Source organism: Hypanus sabinus, chromosome 4 (assembly GCF_030144855.1).
Source record: "Hypanus sabinus isolate sHypSab1 chromosome 4, sHypSab1.hap1, whole genome shotgun sequence".
NCBI classification, from domain to species: domain Eukaryota; kingdom Metazoa; phylum Chordata; class Chondrichthyes; order Myliobatiformes; family Dasyatidae; genus Hypanus; species Hypanus sabinus.
In genome coordinates, this window is record NC_082709.1 from 109,142,971 (window position 1) to 109,159,863 (window position 16,893).

General features: G+C 49.9%; 1 protein-coding gene across 1 annotated transcript in view; it reads right to left on the reverse strand.

Moving 5' to 3' along the window:
* The window catches only part of LOC132392153 (uncharacterized), a 105,324-nt gene that overhangs the window by 25,833 nt on the left and 62,598 nt on the right, over positions 1-16,893 (reverse strand). The window contains exons 10-14 of the mRNA XM_059966002.1: positions 15,507-15,545; positions 13,059-13,172; positions 12,775-12,923; positions 3,706-3,770; positions 500-645 (exon numbers count right to left, since the gene is read on the reverse strand). Coding sequence (XP_059821985.1) covers positions 500-645; positions 3,706-3,770; positions 12,775-12,923; positions 13,059-13,172; positions 15,507-15,545 — 513 coding nt within the window. The remainder of the gene's footprint in view (positions 1-499; positions 646-3,705; positions 3,771-12,774; positions 12,924-13,058; positions 13,173-15,506; positions 15,546-16,893) is intronic.

Genomic DNA, 16,893 nt, shown 5'->3' on the forward strand with positions numbered 1-16,893 from the left:
GGCGACGCTTCAAAAAGACAGCATCCACCGTTAAGGGCCCCCCGTTGCCCAGGACATGCCCTCTTCTCATTGCTACCATCAGGGAGGAGGTCCAGGAGCCTGAATGTTTTGCGACCAGCTTCTTCCCCTCAGCCATCAGATTTCTTAATGCACAATGATCAAATCCATGACACTAACTCACTACTCTTGCTCTTTTTTTGCACAACTTATTATATTTTTAATATATACTTGTACATGTGTTCCTGGTTGTCATTTATAGTTTTCAAAATATATTACAATGTACTGCTGTCACAAAACAACAGGTTTCATCACTTATGCCCGATACATTAAAGCTGGCTGGTTCCGATTCTAACTTTGGACCCCTCAAAGGGTAGATTAGTGACCAAGCCCACAGACTCTCACGGCTACCTAACAACCTCTTCCGCATTGGTTGTTCCCAGATGAAACGCCCTTTTCCTCAGCTGCGATTAAGGAGAATGTCATTGCTGACTCGACTCACCTCAGCCTCCTTGAAGGATGATGCACTGGGAACATACTGTGAGAGATCTTCGAATGTTACAGTCTCGGCCTGGGGAGGTTTCAACGTCCATCCTTGCTTCATGCAATGCTCTGATGATAGCCTGAACGAGATGGTCCTTATGCTAGCTGTAATCGCCACAGCAAAGAGGAAAACATTAGCCAGTGCTGGGAGCTGAACTGATTAAAGTCTACAACACCCTTCAGTCAAACGCCTAAAATACAGTGTTTACTAATTTATCATGCTCAATTCACAGTGAAACTTGAGTTTTACAACAAAGATGGATAGATAAATACTGTACAGATACTGTAGTTAGACAGAATGATACTGTAGGTAGACTGATAGATACTGTAGGCAGATAGATACTATAGAGAGATAGATAGATGCTGTAGATGGACAATGTAGATAGATAGATATTGTAGGTAGACTGTATTGTAGACTACAGGCTGACTGTAGGTCTGGCTGACTGGCAGAAGGCAGAGAGAGAATAGAAGGGGCTGAAGACTAGTGGTGTTCCTGTGGGAGTCAGCGTTGGGTCCCCTGTGGGAGTTAGTCCTGACTGGATCCAATACTTTTCGCATAACTGCTTTTTTCACATTGCACGTCAATGATTTGGATGACGGAATTGACAGCTTTGTGGCCAAGTTTGCAGATGCCAGAGAGATAGGTGGAGGGTCTGCAAGAGGACTTGGACGGGTTGGGAGAACGGGCAAATGAAGAGTCAGATGCAATACAGTGTAGAAAAGCATATGGTCATGCAGTTTGACTGAAGGAATAAAGGCGTATACTATTTTCTAAACCAGAAGCGAATTCAGAAGTCGGAGGTGCAAAGGCCTGTGCAGGATTCCCTGAAGGTTAATTTGCTGGTTTTGTCGGAGGTGAGGAAGGCAAATGCAATGTTAGTTTGCATTTCCAGAGGACTAGAATATAAAAGATGTAACACTGAGGCTGGATAAGGCATTGGTCAATCATTTTTTGCAATATCGTGAGCAGATTGGGGTCCATATCTCAGCAAGGATGTATCAGCATTGCCAATGGAGGTTCATGAGAATGGTCCCTGGAATGAAAGAGTTAATTTATCAGGAGTGTTTAATGGCTCTGGGCCCGACTGCTGGAGTTTTGAAGAATGAGGGGGAATCTTCTTGAATCTGACTGAAAATTGAAAGGTCTGGATAGAGTGAACATTGGTAGCAGGTTTCCATAGTAGAGGAGCCCAGCAACAGAGAGCAAAGCCTCAGGATAGAAGGAGATTCAATCGAGAAGGTGGTGAATCTGGGAAATTTGGTATACTTGGTATTGGGTATACATATAAAGCAGAGGCTGATAGGTTCTTGTTTAGTAAAGATGTCAAAGGTTTTGGGGAGAGGGCAGGAGAATGGGGTTACAGGGAAAAATAAATCAGCCATGATCAAATACAGGAGCAGACTCGATGGGCCGAAAGTCTCATTCTGCTCATGTGTCCTACGTTGTCTATTCCTTTTGTTTCTTCAATCTCCAACTGTAGGTAAACAACTGTGCGTTTACCCTACAAGTCAAAGTTCAAGTTTATTGTCATTCAAACGTACACATGTACACCACCAAATGAAATAGTGCTCCTCTGGACCAAAGTGCACAACACAGTACGTATAACTCACACACAATACATAATGTTACAGTACCACTAATAAATTAACAAGTAATCAGGTGCATTTGCAACACAAGTTAAAAAGTAAACAGTATAACACTACTGGCGCTTCATGCGTGATGAAGCGCCTCTATTTCCTGAGGAGACTGAGGTCCTTTAACATTTGCCGGACGATGCTGAGGATGTTTATGAGGCTGGGGTGGCCAGTGCTATCATGTTTGCTATTGTGTGCTGGGGCAGCAGGCTGAGGGTAGCAGACACCAACAGAATCAACAAACTCATTCGTAAGGCCAGTGATGTTGTGGGGTTGGAATTGGACTCTCTGACAGTGGTGTCTGAAAAGAGGATGCTGTCCAAGTTGCATGCCATCTTGGACAATGTCTCCCATCCACTCCATAATGTACTGGTTAGACACAGGAGTACATTCAGCCAGAGACTCATTCCACCGAGATGTAACACTGAGCGTCATAGGAAGTCATTCCTGCCTGTGGCCATCAAACTTTACAACTCCCCCCTTGGAGTGTCAGACACCCTGAGCCAATAGGCTGGTCCTGGACTTATTTCCACTTGGCATGATTAACTTATTATTTAATTGTTTATGGTTTTATATTGCTATATTTCTACACTATACTCGGTTGGTGCAACTGTAACGAAACCCAATTTCCCTCGGGATCAATGAAGTGCATCTGTCTGTCTATCTGTTATGAGACCTGGGTGGTGCAGGGTGTTCAAGTAGTCTTACAGCCGGGGTGGGGGTGGGGGGGGGAAAGACACTGTTTCTCATCCTAACAGTTCTTGCCCTGATGCTACGGTACCTCCCGCCTGATGGTAGGGGGTCGAAGAGATCGTTGGATGCATGGGAGTGGTCACTGACAACCGTTGCCCTCATGGTTTTATATACCTCAAAAAGATCACTCCACATTCCCCCTTGCTCTAATGATTAAAACCCTTGTTCAACCTCTCTCCATAACTTAGTTCCTCATGACACCCTCAGCACTCTTTCCAGCTTAACAGCATCTTTCCTACAACAGGGTGACCAACACCCAACACCATGTTCCAAATGCAGATCTTTAGTCTGCCCTTGTTGCCCACTCCAACCAAAATAAACTTCATCATCTCTGCACTTTATAATGGTCAGCTCTCCCCATCAAGTTTTAATTGGATGACGAGAAGTTAGCCTTACAGTCCCCATCTTGTTTTAAAGCATTCCCCCTAAACCTTGAAGTTAGGGTAGGAAATCTTCCCGTTTCCTACCCTCATTTATCTTTCTGTGGTTAAGAAGCAGACTTTTTTAAACTTATTAACAACATGCAGGCCACAGGAAATGGTCATCTGAACGGGATTAATTGTTAAGGCTTTTGAAAGAGCTGGTCAAAGCTCTATCCAGGTGCCCTGGGAAGACCAAGATTCGAAAATATATCCTTTGAAGGACCCAGCTGAAATAGTAGTACTGACAAGAAAGCAGTTGTACTGGTGTGATGGAGTCACCACCTTCCTTCTCCCCTCACACTTTAGCTGCTGTTAACAAGTCACAGACACAGCTACAAGATTACTCATTACGTACTGAAAATAACTTTATCTCTGTGAATCACAGGGGTCATGTACATCCTCACTTCTGGATTTTTTATTCTGCAAACAACAGACAGATGCATAAAATTACTGACTGTTTTACAAAGAACTCCTCTTGTGCATCTCCTGCAAGTAGAATGAAGACCATTTAAAATCAATTAGGAGAAATCAGGCTGGATAGTGAATCAGTCAGCTTGTCACGGATTAAGACTGAAGGCAAAATTGCTAACTTATCAAAGGTATGACTTCATCAAGGTTTGAAAGTCACTTTCTGGGAGCAATCAACATATTTTACATTTTCCCCTCTGGTGCTGTATTCAACTATCAAATCTTTATAAGCAGCTTCTTCAACAACCAGTACCCGGTGCCTTTACTCATATAATGTTAACGACTACCCCATATCCAAATCAGTACCCCATCTCCATCTCCAAACCACTGCCCCATCTCCATTTCCAAACCGCCCCATCTCCATACCACCGCCCCATCTCCATACCGCCCCATCTCCATACCACCACCCCATCACCATCTCCAAACCACTGCCCCATCTCCATTTCCAAACCGCCCCATCTCCATACCACCGCCCCATCTCCAAACCGCCCCATCTCCATACCACCACCCCATCTCCATCTCCAAACCACCGCCCCATCTCCATCTCCAAACCACCGCCTCATCTCCATCTCCAAACCACCACCTCATCTCCACCTCCAAACCACCACCTCATCTCCACCTCCAAACCACCACCTCATCTCCAAACCACTGCCCCATCTCCATTTCCAAACCGCCCCATCTCCATACCACCGCCCCATCTCCATTTCCAAACCGCCCCATCTCCAAACCACCGCCCCATCTCCATCTCCAAACCACCGCCTCATCTCCATCTCCAAACCACCACCTCATCTCCAAACCACTGCCCCATCTCCATTTTCAAACCGCCCCATCTCCATACCACCGCCCCATCTCCATACCACCGCCCCATCTCCATTTCCAAACCGCCCCATCTCCATACCACCGCCCCATCTCCAAACCACCACCCCATCTCCATCTCCAAACCACCGCCTCATCTCCACCTCCAAACCACCACCTCATCTCCACCTCCAAACCACACCTCATCTCCATCTCCAAACCACCGCCTCATCTCCATCTCCAAACCAACACCCCATCTCCATCTCCAAACCACCACCTCATCTCCACCTCCAAACCACCGCCCCATCTCCATCTCCATACCACCGCCCCATCTCCATCTCCATACCACCACCCCATCTCCAAACCACCGCCCCATCTCCAAACCACCGCCCCATCTCCAAACCACCGCCCCAGCTCCATCTCCAAACCACCGCCCCAGCTCCATCTCCAAACCACCGCCCCATCTCCATCTCCATACCACCGCCCCATCTCCATCTCCATACCACCGCCCCATCTCCATCTCCAAACCACCACCTCATCTCCATACCGCCCCATCTCCATACCGCCCCACCTCCATACCACCACCCCATCTCCATCTCCAAACCACCGCCCCATCTCCATACCACCGCCCCATCTCCATACCACCACCCCATCTCCATCTCCAAACCACCGCCCCATCTCCATCTCGATACCACCGCCCCATCTCCATCTCCATACCACCACCCCATCTCCATACCACCACCCCATCTCCAAACCACCGCCCCATCTCCAAACCACCGCCCCATCTCCAAACCACCGCCCCAGCTCCATCTCCGAACCACCGCCCCAGCTCCATCTCCGAACCACCGCCCCAGCTCCATCTCCGAACCACCGCCCCATCTCCATCTCCAAACCACCACCTCATCTCCATCTCCAAACCACCACCTCATCTCCACCTCCAAACCACCGCCTCATCTCCACCTCCACCGCCCCATCTCCATCTCCAAGCCACCACCCCATCTCCATCTCCAAGCCACCACCCCATCTCCATCTCCAAACCACCACCCCATCTCCAAACCACCACCTCATCTCCATCTCCAAACCACCACCCCATCTCCATCTCCATACCACCACCCCATCTCCATCTCCATACCACCACCCCATCTCCATCTCCAAACCGCCCCATCTCCATACCACCACCCCATCTCCATCTCCAAACCACCGCCCCATCTCCATCTCCAAACCACCGCCCCATCTCCATCTCCAAACCACCGCCCCATCTCCATCTCCAAACCACCGCCCCATCTCCATCTCCAAACCGCCCCATCTCCATACCACCACCCCATCTCCATCTCCAAACCACCACCCCATCTCCAAACCACCACCCCCTCTCCATCTCCAAACCACCACCTCATCTCCATCTCCAAACCACCGCCCCATCTCCATCTCCATACCACCACCCCATCTCCATACCACCACCTCATCTCCATCTCCAAACCACCCCATCTCCAAACCACCACCCCCTCTCCATCTCCAAACCACCACCTCATCTCCATCTCCAAACCACCGCCCCATCTCCATCTCCATACCACCACCCCATCTCCATACCACCACCTCATCTCCATCTCCAAACCACCCCATCTCCATACCACCACCCCATCTCCATCTCCATACCACTGCCCCATCTCCATTTCCAAACCGCCCCATCTCCATACCACCAATCCATCTCCATACCACCGCCCCATCTCCATCTCCAAACCACCACCTCATCTCCATCTCCAAACCACCGCCCCATCTCCATCTCCAAACCACCGCCCCATCTCCATCTCCAAACCACCGCCCCATCTCCAAACCACCGCCCCATCTCCAAACCACCGCCCCATCTCCATCTCCATACCACCACCCCATCTCCATCTCCAAACCACCGCCCCATCTCCATCTCCAAACCACCGCCCCATCTCCATACCACCACCCCATCTCCATACCACCACCCCTCCAAACCACCGCCCCATCTCCATACCACCGTCCCATCTCCATCTCCAAACCACCGCCCCATCTCCATCTCCAAACCACCACCCCATCTCCATCTCCAAACCACTGCCCCATCTCCATCTCCAAACCACCGCCCCATCTCCATCTCCATACCACCGCCCCATCTCCATCTCCATACCACCACCCCATCTCCATACCACCACCCCATCTCCAAACCACCGCCCCATCTCCAAACCACCACCCCATCTCCATCTCCATACCACCACCCCATCTCCATACCACCACCCCATCTCCAAACCACCGCCCCATCTCCATACCACCACCCCATCTCCATACCACCACCCCATCTCCATACCACCACCCCTCCAAACCACCGCCCCATCTCCATACCACCACCCCATCTCCATACCACCACCCCTCCAAACCACCGCCCCATCTCCATACCACCACCCCATCTCCATACCACCACCCCTCCAAACCACCGCCCCATCTCCATCTCCAAACCACCGCCCCATCTCCATCTCCAAACCACCACCCCATCTCCATCTCCAAACCACCGCCCCATCTCCATCTCCAAACCACCGCCCCATCTCCATCTCCATACCACCGCCCCATCTCCATCTCCATACCACCACCCCATCTCCATACCACCACCCCATCTCCAAACCACCGCCCCATCTCCATACCACCGCCCCATCTCCATCTCCAAACCACCACCCCATCTCCATACCACCACCCCATCTCCATACCACCACCCCATCTCCATACCACCACCTCATCTCCAAACCACCGCCCCATCTCCAAACCACCGCCCCATCTCCATACCACCGCCCCATCTCCAAACCACCGCCCCATCTCCATACCACCGCCCCATCTCCATACCACCGCCCCATCTCCATACCACCGCCCCATCTCCATACCACCGCCCCATCTCCATCTCTAAACCACCACCCCATCTCCATCTCTAAACCACCGCCCCATCTCCATCTCGATACCACCGCCCCATCTCCATCTCCATACCACCACCCCATTTCCATACCACCACCCCATCTCCAAACCATCGCCCCATCTCCAAACCACCGCCCCATCTCCAAACCACCGCCCCATCTCCATCTCCGAACCACCGCCCCAGCTCCATCTCCGAACCACCGCCCCATCTCCATCTCCGAACCACCGCCCCATCTCCATCTCCAAACCACCACCTCATCTCCACCTCCAAACCACCACCTCATCTCCACCTCCAAACCACCGCCTCATCTCCACCTCCAAGCCACCGCCCCATCTCCATCTCCAAGCCACCACCCCATCTCCATCTCCAAACCACCACCTCATCTCCATCTCCAAACCACCACCCCATCTCCAAACCACGACCTCATCTCCATCTCCAAACCACCACCCCATCTCCATCTCCATACCACCACCCCATCTCCATCTCCATACCACCACCCCATCTCCATCTCCAAACCGCCCCATCTCCATACCACCACCCCATCTCCATCTCCAAACCACCGCCCCATCTCCATCTCCAAACCACCGCCCCATCTCCATACCACCGCCCCATCTCCATCTCCAAACCACCGCCCCTTCTCCATCTCCAAACCGCCCCATCTCCATCTCCAAACCACCACCCCATCTCCAAACCACCACCCCCTCTCCATCTCCAAACCACCACCTCATCTCCATCTCCAAACCACCGCCCCATCTCCATCTCCATACCACCACCCCATCTCCATACCACCACCTCATCTCCATCTCCAAACCACCCCATCTCCATACCACCACCCCATCTCCATCTCCATACCACTGCCCCATCTCCATTTCCAAACCGCCCCATCTCCATACCACCAATCCATCTCCAAACCACCACCTCATCTCCATCTCCAAACCACCGCCCCATCTCCATCTCCAAACCACCGCCCCATCTCCATACCACCGCCCCATCTCCAAACCACCGCCCCATCTCCAAACCACCGCCCCATCTCCATCTCCATACCACCACCCCATCTCCATCTCCAAACCACCGCCCCATCTCCATCTCCAAACCACCGCCCCATCTCCATACCACCACCCCTCCAAACCACCGCCCCATCTCCATACCACCACCCCATCTCCATACCACCACCCCTCCAAACCACCGCCCCATCTCCATCTCCAAACCACCGCCCCATCTCCATCTCCAAACCACCACCCCATCTCCATCTCCAAACCACCGCCCCATCTCCATCTCCAAACCACCGCCCCATCTCCATCTCCATACCACCGCCCCATCTCCATCTCCATACCACCGCCCCATCTCCATCTCCATACCACCGCCCCATCTCCATCTCGATACCACCGCCCCATCTCCATCTCCATACCACCACCCCATCTCCAAACCACCGCCCCATCTCCAAACCACCGCCCCATCTCCATCTCCATACCACCGCCCCATCTCCATCTCCATACCACCACCCCATCTCCATACCACCACCCCATCTCCAAACCAACGCCCCATCTCCATACCACCACCCCATCTCCATACCACCACCCCTCCAAACCACCGCCCCATCTCCATACCACCACCCCATCTCCATACCACCACCCCTCCAAACCACCGCCCCATCTCCATACCACCACCCCATCTCCATACCACCACCCCTCCAAACCACCGCCCCATCTCCATCTCCAAATCACCGCCCCATCTCCATCTCCAAACCACCACCCCATCTCCATCTCCATCTCCAAACCACCGCCCCATCTCCATACCACCACCCCATCTCCATCTCCATACCACCACCCCATTTCCATCTCCATACCACCCCACCCCATCTCCATACCACCACCCCATCTCCAAACCACCGCCCCATCTCCAAACCACCGCCCCATCTCCATACCACCGCCCCATCTCCAAACCACCGCCCCATCTCCATACCACCGCCCCATCTCCATACCACCGCCCCATCTCCATACCACCGCCCCATCTCCATACCACCGCCCCATCTCCAAACCACCGCCCCATCTCCATACCACCACCCCATCTCCATCTCCATACCACCACCCCATCTCCATCTCCATACCACCACCCCATCTCCATACCACCACCCCATCTCCAAACCACCGCCCCATCTCGATACCACCGCCCCATCTCGATACCACCGCCCCATCTCCATCTCCATACCACCACCCCATCTCCATACCACCACCCCATCTCCAAACCACCACCCCATCTCCATACCACCACCCCATCTCCAAACCACCACCCCATCTCCAAACCACCGCCCCATCTCCATACCACCGCCCCATCTCCAAACCACCGCCCCATCTCCATACCACCACCCCATCTCCAAACCACCGCCCCATCTCCATACCACCGCCCCATCTCCAAACCACCGCCCCATCTCCATACCACCGCCCCATCTCCAAACCACCGCCCCATCTCCATACCACCGCCCCATCTCCATACCACCGCCCCATCTCCATACCACCGCCCCATCTCCATACCACCGCCCCATCTCCATACCACCGCCCCATCTCCATACCACCACCTCATCTCTAAAGCCCTGAGAGTCATTCTTGCATTCTATTATTGCCTTCTGCAATGAAGACTGATGCAAAATACTTAGTAAGTTCCTCTGCTATTTCTTTGTCCTCCAATACTAACTCTCCAGCATCATTTTCCAGCTGTCTGATATCACCCTCATCTCTCTTTTACTCTGTATATATATATATGAAAAAACATTTTGTTTCCTCTTTGGTATTCCAGAAAAATGATTTTTGTGTGTTGCTCGGTTTTCTGGCATCTGCAGATTTCTCTTGTTCATATGTTGAATGCTCATTTTGTTATACAGATCAGCCAGGTATGCCACATCTCCACGTAGAAGTTCAGTCTTGTTTCCCAAGCTCTTGTCGACTTTGAGCAAAAATTCAACAACAGTGTCAAAAAGATCAACGAAACATTTTAAGCAGCAGCTTTTTAACAACCAACACATTTCAGTGTTGTCAAAATGAATCCAAACTCAGGTTGGAGGAGGAACAACACCTTATATACCGGCTGGGTAGCCTCCAACCTGATGGCATGAACATTGACCTCTCTAACTTCCGTTAATGCCCCTCCTCCCCTTCTTACCCCATCCCTGACATGTTTAGTCGTTTGCCTGTTCTCCATCTTCCTCTGGTGCTCCCCTCCCCCTTTCTTTCTCCTGAGGCCTCCCGTCCCATGATCCTTTCCCTTCTCCAGCTCTGTATCACTTTCGCCAATCACCTTTCCATCTCTTAGCTTCATCCCACCCCCTCCGGTCTTCTCCTATCATTTCGCATTTCCCCCTCCCCCCACTACTTTCAAATCTCTTAATATCTTTCGTTTCGGTTAGTCCTGACGAAGGGTCTCAGCCCGAAACATCAACAGCGCTTCTCCCTATAGATGCTGCCTGGCCTGCTGTGTTCCACCAGCATTTTGTGTGTGTGATTGTTCCTTAAGGTTCTTACAGCTGGGGGTGGTGATGGGGACGGGCTCCCACTACCGATTAAATTCTTCCAATGACGTGGGCCTCAAATAGCCTCTGACAAGTCCTGGCCTTCACAGGTGGTTTAGCTAACAAGCCTGGTGGAACTGCCTCTTCTGCGAGGAGAAGGGGCAGTGGTGGGTAACTGCCGCCTTAAAACCCGTTGCTTCAGGCAGATGGGACTCGTCAGCCGTGGTTGGCAGCTCATCTAGGAGAAGGAAAACTCTGATCTCAAACCTCCGCTGCCTTGTGGCTCCACCCACTCACGGGGAAGGCTTTGGGAGTGAACCCTGAGGGGTGGAGTCCCTGCATTGAGTCTGATGTTCCTGTGATGTTGCTGGTGCCAAACTGTACCAGTCTCTGCTGCTCCATTAGGTTCATCAGATGCATGGAGAGGGGGAGCTTGCTACACGAGAGACAGCTCGCTCTCCATATCACACTGCCCTGGCTTGCATATTGCACAGAGAGCTAGGACTAGGATGCATATCAATGGTCAACCCTGACCATCGGGGTGCCTCACCCAATACAACTCGTCACAGGATGGGTATGAGGAGCTGCAGGGGAATACAGACAGAGGGATGAGACGGCCAATGTACAGAGAAAGCTGAAGACTCTGCCAAAGATGGACAGAAAAGCAGCAAGAGTGTATTACAGGGGCTCCAGTCAGGAGAACGGTCTGAGCGTAAAAGAGGAGGAGAACTCAGGGACAAACTGGGACAGAAGAGCAGGCGGGATTTAGTGATAGTAACTTGGGACGATGGGATCAAGTAACTGAAGTGAGAACAAGAATGAAATACATTTCAAACACCAATGAAGGGCGTTTGTTGCCCTATGGAACGTACAGAAAGGACATAAATTTTCATCACAGAGGCCAGCCATTCAGTCGTTAGTGTTTAGCATCACGTGAACCACTCTCACCTAACCCTACCCACACATCCTCACACAGGTTCATGTCAGAAGGTTCTGGGTTCGACCTGCACAAGAGACAACAGGAGAGTAGTGGCGACTGCTACGCGGTTGGACGTACTGTTCTGGGGACGAGACGTAAATCCAATTGAACGTGAAGGATTCTTTGGCAGCACCTGAAGAGCGCAGCCATTCCACTGTCTTCTCAACGAACGGAGAAATAATTCAGTGCATGGCACGGTAGTGTAGTGGTTAGCACAACACTTTACAGTGCAGGTGACCTGGGTTCCATTCCCACTGCTGCCTGTATGGAGACTGTACGTTCTCCCCATGGCCCAGTGGGTTTCCTCCCACTGTCCAAAGGTCCCAGTTTGTAGGTTCATTGGTCATTGTAAATTGTCCTGTGATTAGGCTGGGGATAAACTGGGTGATTGCTGGGGGGGTGGGGGGGCGCAGCTCAACGAGGGGGAAGGGCTTGTTCCGCTCTGTATCTCAATAAATAAATAAATTTCCCACACGAAGGTTTGCAAACCTTTTTGCTGCTGCATTTCTTAGTCTGCGGAAAGGTTATCTGGAACCTTACAAAACATCCAATATGAACGCAATATCTGTTTTTCCTCAATATTGAATAACGTTAGAGCAACTTCTAGAAAATCATTTTGATGCTTGAAGAATTGCAGGAATTTCTTCGGTTTGCATCGGGATCTACAGTCAAAGCCTTCAAGGGGTAACTGTACATCTAGCGATGCAAACCAAAAAAATCAACAGAAATTCTTCCAACAACTACGATCTAGCTCCCTTACCTCGCTGCTAGCTTCATCATTGCTTCCTCTACCTCCAGCTCGGTCGGATAGAATCCATCCTGATCAGAATCTGACTCCTCGTAATCCAGATTCTCCTTCTGGTTCAAGATTTCCTGGTACAGCTCCCAGCTCATGTTGCAACAGAAGAACTGTGCGCAAAATCATTACAAAAAAGACAGTTTTAGTCTTCCCAGACCAAAAAAATGAGGGTGCAAATCCTCCGAACAAAAAAGTAGGAGATCCGTGTCAGGTTGGAAGTGCATTCGTCGTCACAGTTCTCTTACCTTTGCTGGACTGCTCATCTCCAGCTGACGGGGGTTTGGGAACGACATTCGGATTTGCTTGCAGAACTCACAAGTAGCAAAGCTGGATGACTTGACAATTGCTACCTGAAAATCCTAAGGAAAGAATAACAAGAAACAGCATTTACATCAACACCAACATGATAAAGAAATGCAGGGCATGCTTAAGTTGAGAGGGTTTACAGAGAACAAGCGCTGGGTGCCTGTGTCAGTGGTGTGGAACCACTTATCACAGGAATGTGCAAGTGGCTCGAAGACAGGAACATGAAGAAAATGGACGTTGTGTAGGCGGAAGGGATTCATTTTGGTTGGGCACTTAATTACTAGTTTAATTGGTTCAGCACATGGTGAACCATAGGGCTTGTTCCAATGTGTGGAAGGAGGGAAATCAGATGGTTTAAGGAAGGCGGAGACAAGGTTTTCCAGTGGAAGTGAGGAACAGACACAAGGCCTCAGTCCAATTACAGGGATTCCATGTTATCACCATAAACTGCCCCCAGACCCCACCACTCACCCACACAATCAATCAACTGCCCCCAGACCCCACCACTCACCCCCACAATCAATCAACCGCCCCCAGACCCCACCACTCACCCCCACAATCAATCAACTGCCCCCAGACCCCACCACTCACCCCCACAATCAATCAACCGCCCCCAGACCCCACCACTCACCCCCACAATCAATCAACTGCCCCCAGACCCCACCACTCACCCCCACAATCAATCAACTGCCCCCAGACCCCACCACTCACCCACACAATCAATCAACTGCCCCCAGACCCCACCACTCACCCCCACAATAAATCAACCGCCCCCAGACCCCACCACTCACCCCCACAATCAATCAACTGCCCCCAGACCCCACCACTCACCCACACAATTAAGCAACATCTTCAGGATGTAGAAGGAAATTAGAACAGCTGGGAGAAACACACACAGTCACAGGGAAAATGTGCAAACTCCAAAGGGGACAGAAGAGGTTTTCAAGGTGATACCTTGAGGGTACGAGCTGCAAGTAGAGGACAAACTTAGGTGCAGCGGCTGAGGGTTGGTCTGATAGGAATTGGTAAGATCATGAGAAGCAATAGACATTCAAAATCTTTTTTTCCCCAACGTGGAAATGTCAAAGTACTACACACACTGAAAGTAAGGTGGAGTAAGTTGAAAGGAGATATGCGGGACAAGTTTTTTCCTTGTTCCCTGGCCTTATTGACATTGAGTGAGAGGTTGTTGTTATTACACCACTCAGCCAAGATTTCATTCTCAGTCCTGAATGCTGATCCAGCACCCCTTTGATACGGCCCACAACAGTGGTGTCATCAGCAAACTCGTACATGGTGTTGGAGCTGTGCTTAGCCACACAGTCACAGGTGTGGAGAGAGTAGAGCAGAGGGCTAAGCACACATCCCTGTGGCGATACTGTGGAGGAGATGTTTTTGCCAATCCGAGCAGACTGGGGTCTACGAGTGAGGAAATCCAGGATCCAATTGCTCACGGGGTATTGAGGCCCAGGTCTTGGAGTTTCCTGACTAGTTTAGAGGGGACGATGGTGTTAAATGCCAAGCTGTAATCGTTAAAGAGCATCCTGATGTATGTATCTTTGCTATCTGGATGTTCCAGGGTGCGTGAAGGGCCAACAATAGCATCTGCTGTAGACCTGCTGTTTTGGTAGGTGAACTGGAGCAGATCCAAGTCATCACTCAGACAGGAGCTGATATGCTTCAACACCAGCCTCTCAAAACATTTCATCACCGTGGATGTAAGTGCCACTGGGTGACAGTCATTGAGACAGGTCACCACACTCTTCTTGGGCACCGGTATGTTTGAAGCAGGTGGGTGCTGGAGTGAGAGGATGAAGATATCGGTGAACGCACCAGCCAGCTGGTCAGCACAGGTCTTCAGTACTTGGCCAGGTACTCCGTCCAGACCGGATGCTTTCCTTGGATTCACCCTCTTGAAGGCAGCCTGCATGTCATCTTCAGATTCTGAGACCAAAGGTTCATTGTGAGACATGGGGGTGCGCAATGGCTCTCTGCTGAGAAACGGCTGAGCATTTTACAAGTAGATAGAGGATCTGATTGAAGCATTAATATTGTATAGCACATATGACCCATCAGTTCTGGTAAAAGCCAGCAACCTGAAACACAGTCCTATTTCTTCCTCCACACCTGCCAGCTCACCACAGTGATTCCCAAAGTTTTCTAATGTACTATGATATAAATCCAAGTAAAAACTGGATTTCTTTGTTCAGAAGCATGTTTTACAAGTCTGTCAATAGAAACATCGACTTTTGAACAAAATGGAAGACAGCAACTGGTATAAAATATCTAACGACTAAATGCAAAGTAGAAAGGAGTCTAAAAGAAAACAGTCAAACGACATTGAATGGAGAGCACAAACACGTGGTGTAACAACGAAATCTACTCACCCTGAGATGTCCAACGGACACATCTCCACTCACTGTCCCCTATGGTTCAGCAAAGAAACAGAAGGTGAGCGCGTCATGTTCTTTGTTGTAAGATTCTGATCACTAGTTTAAACTTCAAAGTAAATTTATTATCAAAGTACATATATGTCAGCATATCCAACCCTGCCACTCATTTTCCTGAGGTCATACTCAGCAAATCTATAGAATAATAACTATTACAGGATCAATGAAATTCAACAAGAGTGCAGAAGACAACAAACTATGCAAATGCAAATATAAATAAATACAGTCGGCCTTCCTTATCCGCAGATTCCATATGTGCGGATTCAACCAACCGCGGTTCAGGAAAACCCCGAAGTTCTCTCTACAGCACTCGTTGTTTGTGCATATACAAACTATTTTTTCTTGTCATTATTCCCTAAACAATACAGTATAACAACTATTTACATAGCATTTACATTGTATTAGGTATTATAAGTAATCTAGAAATGACTTAAAGGTACAGGCAGTCCCCGGGTTATGAACTAGTTCCATTCCTGAGTCCGTCTTTAAGTCGGATTTGAAGTCAGAACAGTACATCTGGTATTATTTAGCAATAGTTAGTCAAATGTTTTTCTTAGTATATAGTACATATTTTACCTTTCTATGCATATAAAACACTTAAACATATGTATTTCAATAATTAAACCACTGTGTTGCTTAGTAATAATTGCAGCTTTCATCGGGGAAGGGCCTTTCACATGCTCCATTAAAATAGTTCCGATCATTGACCGACTGCAGCCCAACGCTTTTCCAATCACCTCTTTCCGATCGCTTTATTAGTTCCACCTTATTTTCAATTGCAATCGCGATTATTTTCGTGAACAGATTCAGAGCTGCACCGCCAGGTCCTAATATCCACCGCACAGAGACAGGTTAAATAAAGTCCAGGGTTCCACTGGGTCCTAAAGACCACCGCAATGAGACAGGTTAAATAAGGGACTTGAGCATCTGCGTATTTTGGTATCGGGGGGGAGGGGGTCCCGGAACCAATCCCCTGCGGATAAGGAGGGCCGACTGTAGCAATAAATAAGGATGATGTGAGATAATGAGGTAAAGAGTCCTTAAACTGAGATCATTGGTTGTAGAAACATTTCAATGAGAGAGCAAGTGAGAACTGTTCAACAGACTTACCTGCTTCTGTTTGCTAGCTCATAACCCAGGCTCATGATCATTACCTCATGATTTCAGGGCCTCAATAACTGCCCCCCTAGCTCACACTTTCAAATGCAGTCCAAAGGGAAACCATTCCCACAATTTCAAACACATATTGCAAAGACAAATCTTTAACATTTGGTAAATTCCACATTAACTTAACTGAAAAAATTACTAACTGTTCTGTTCCCTT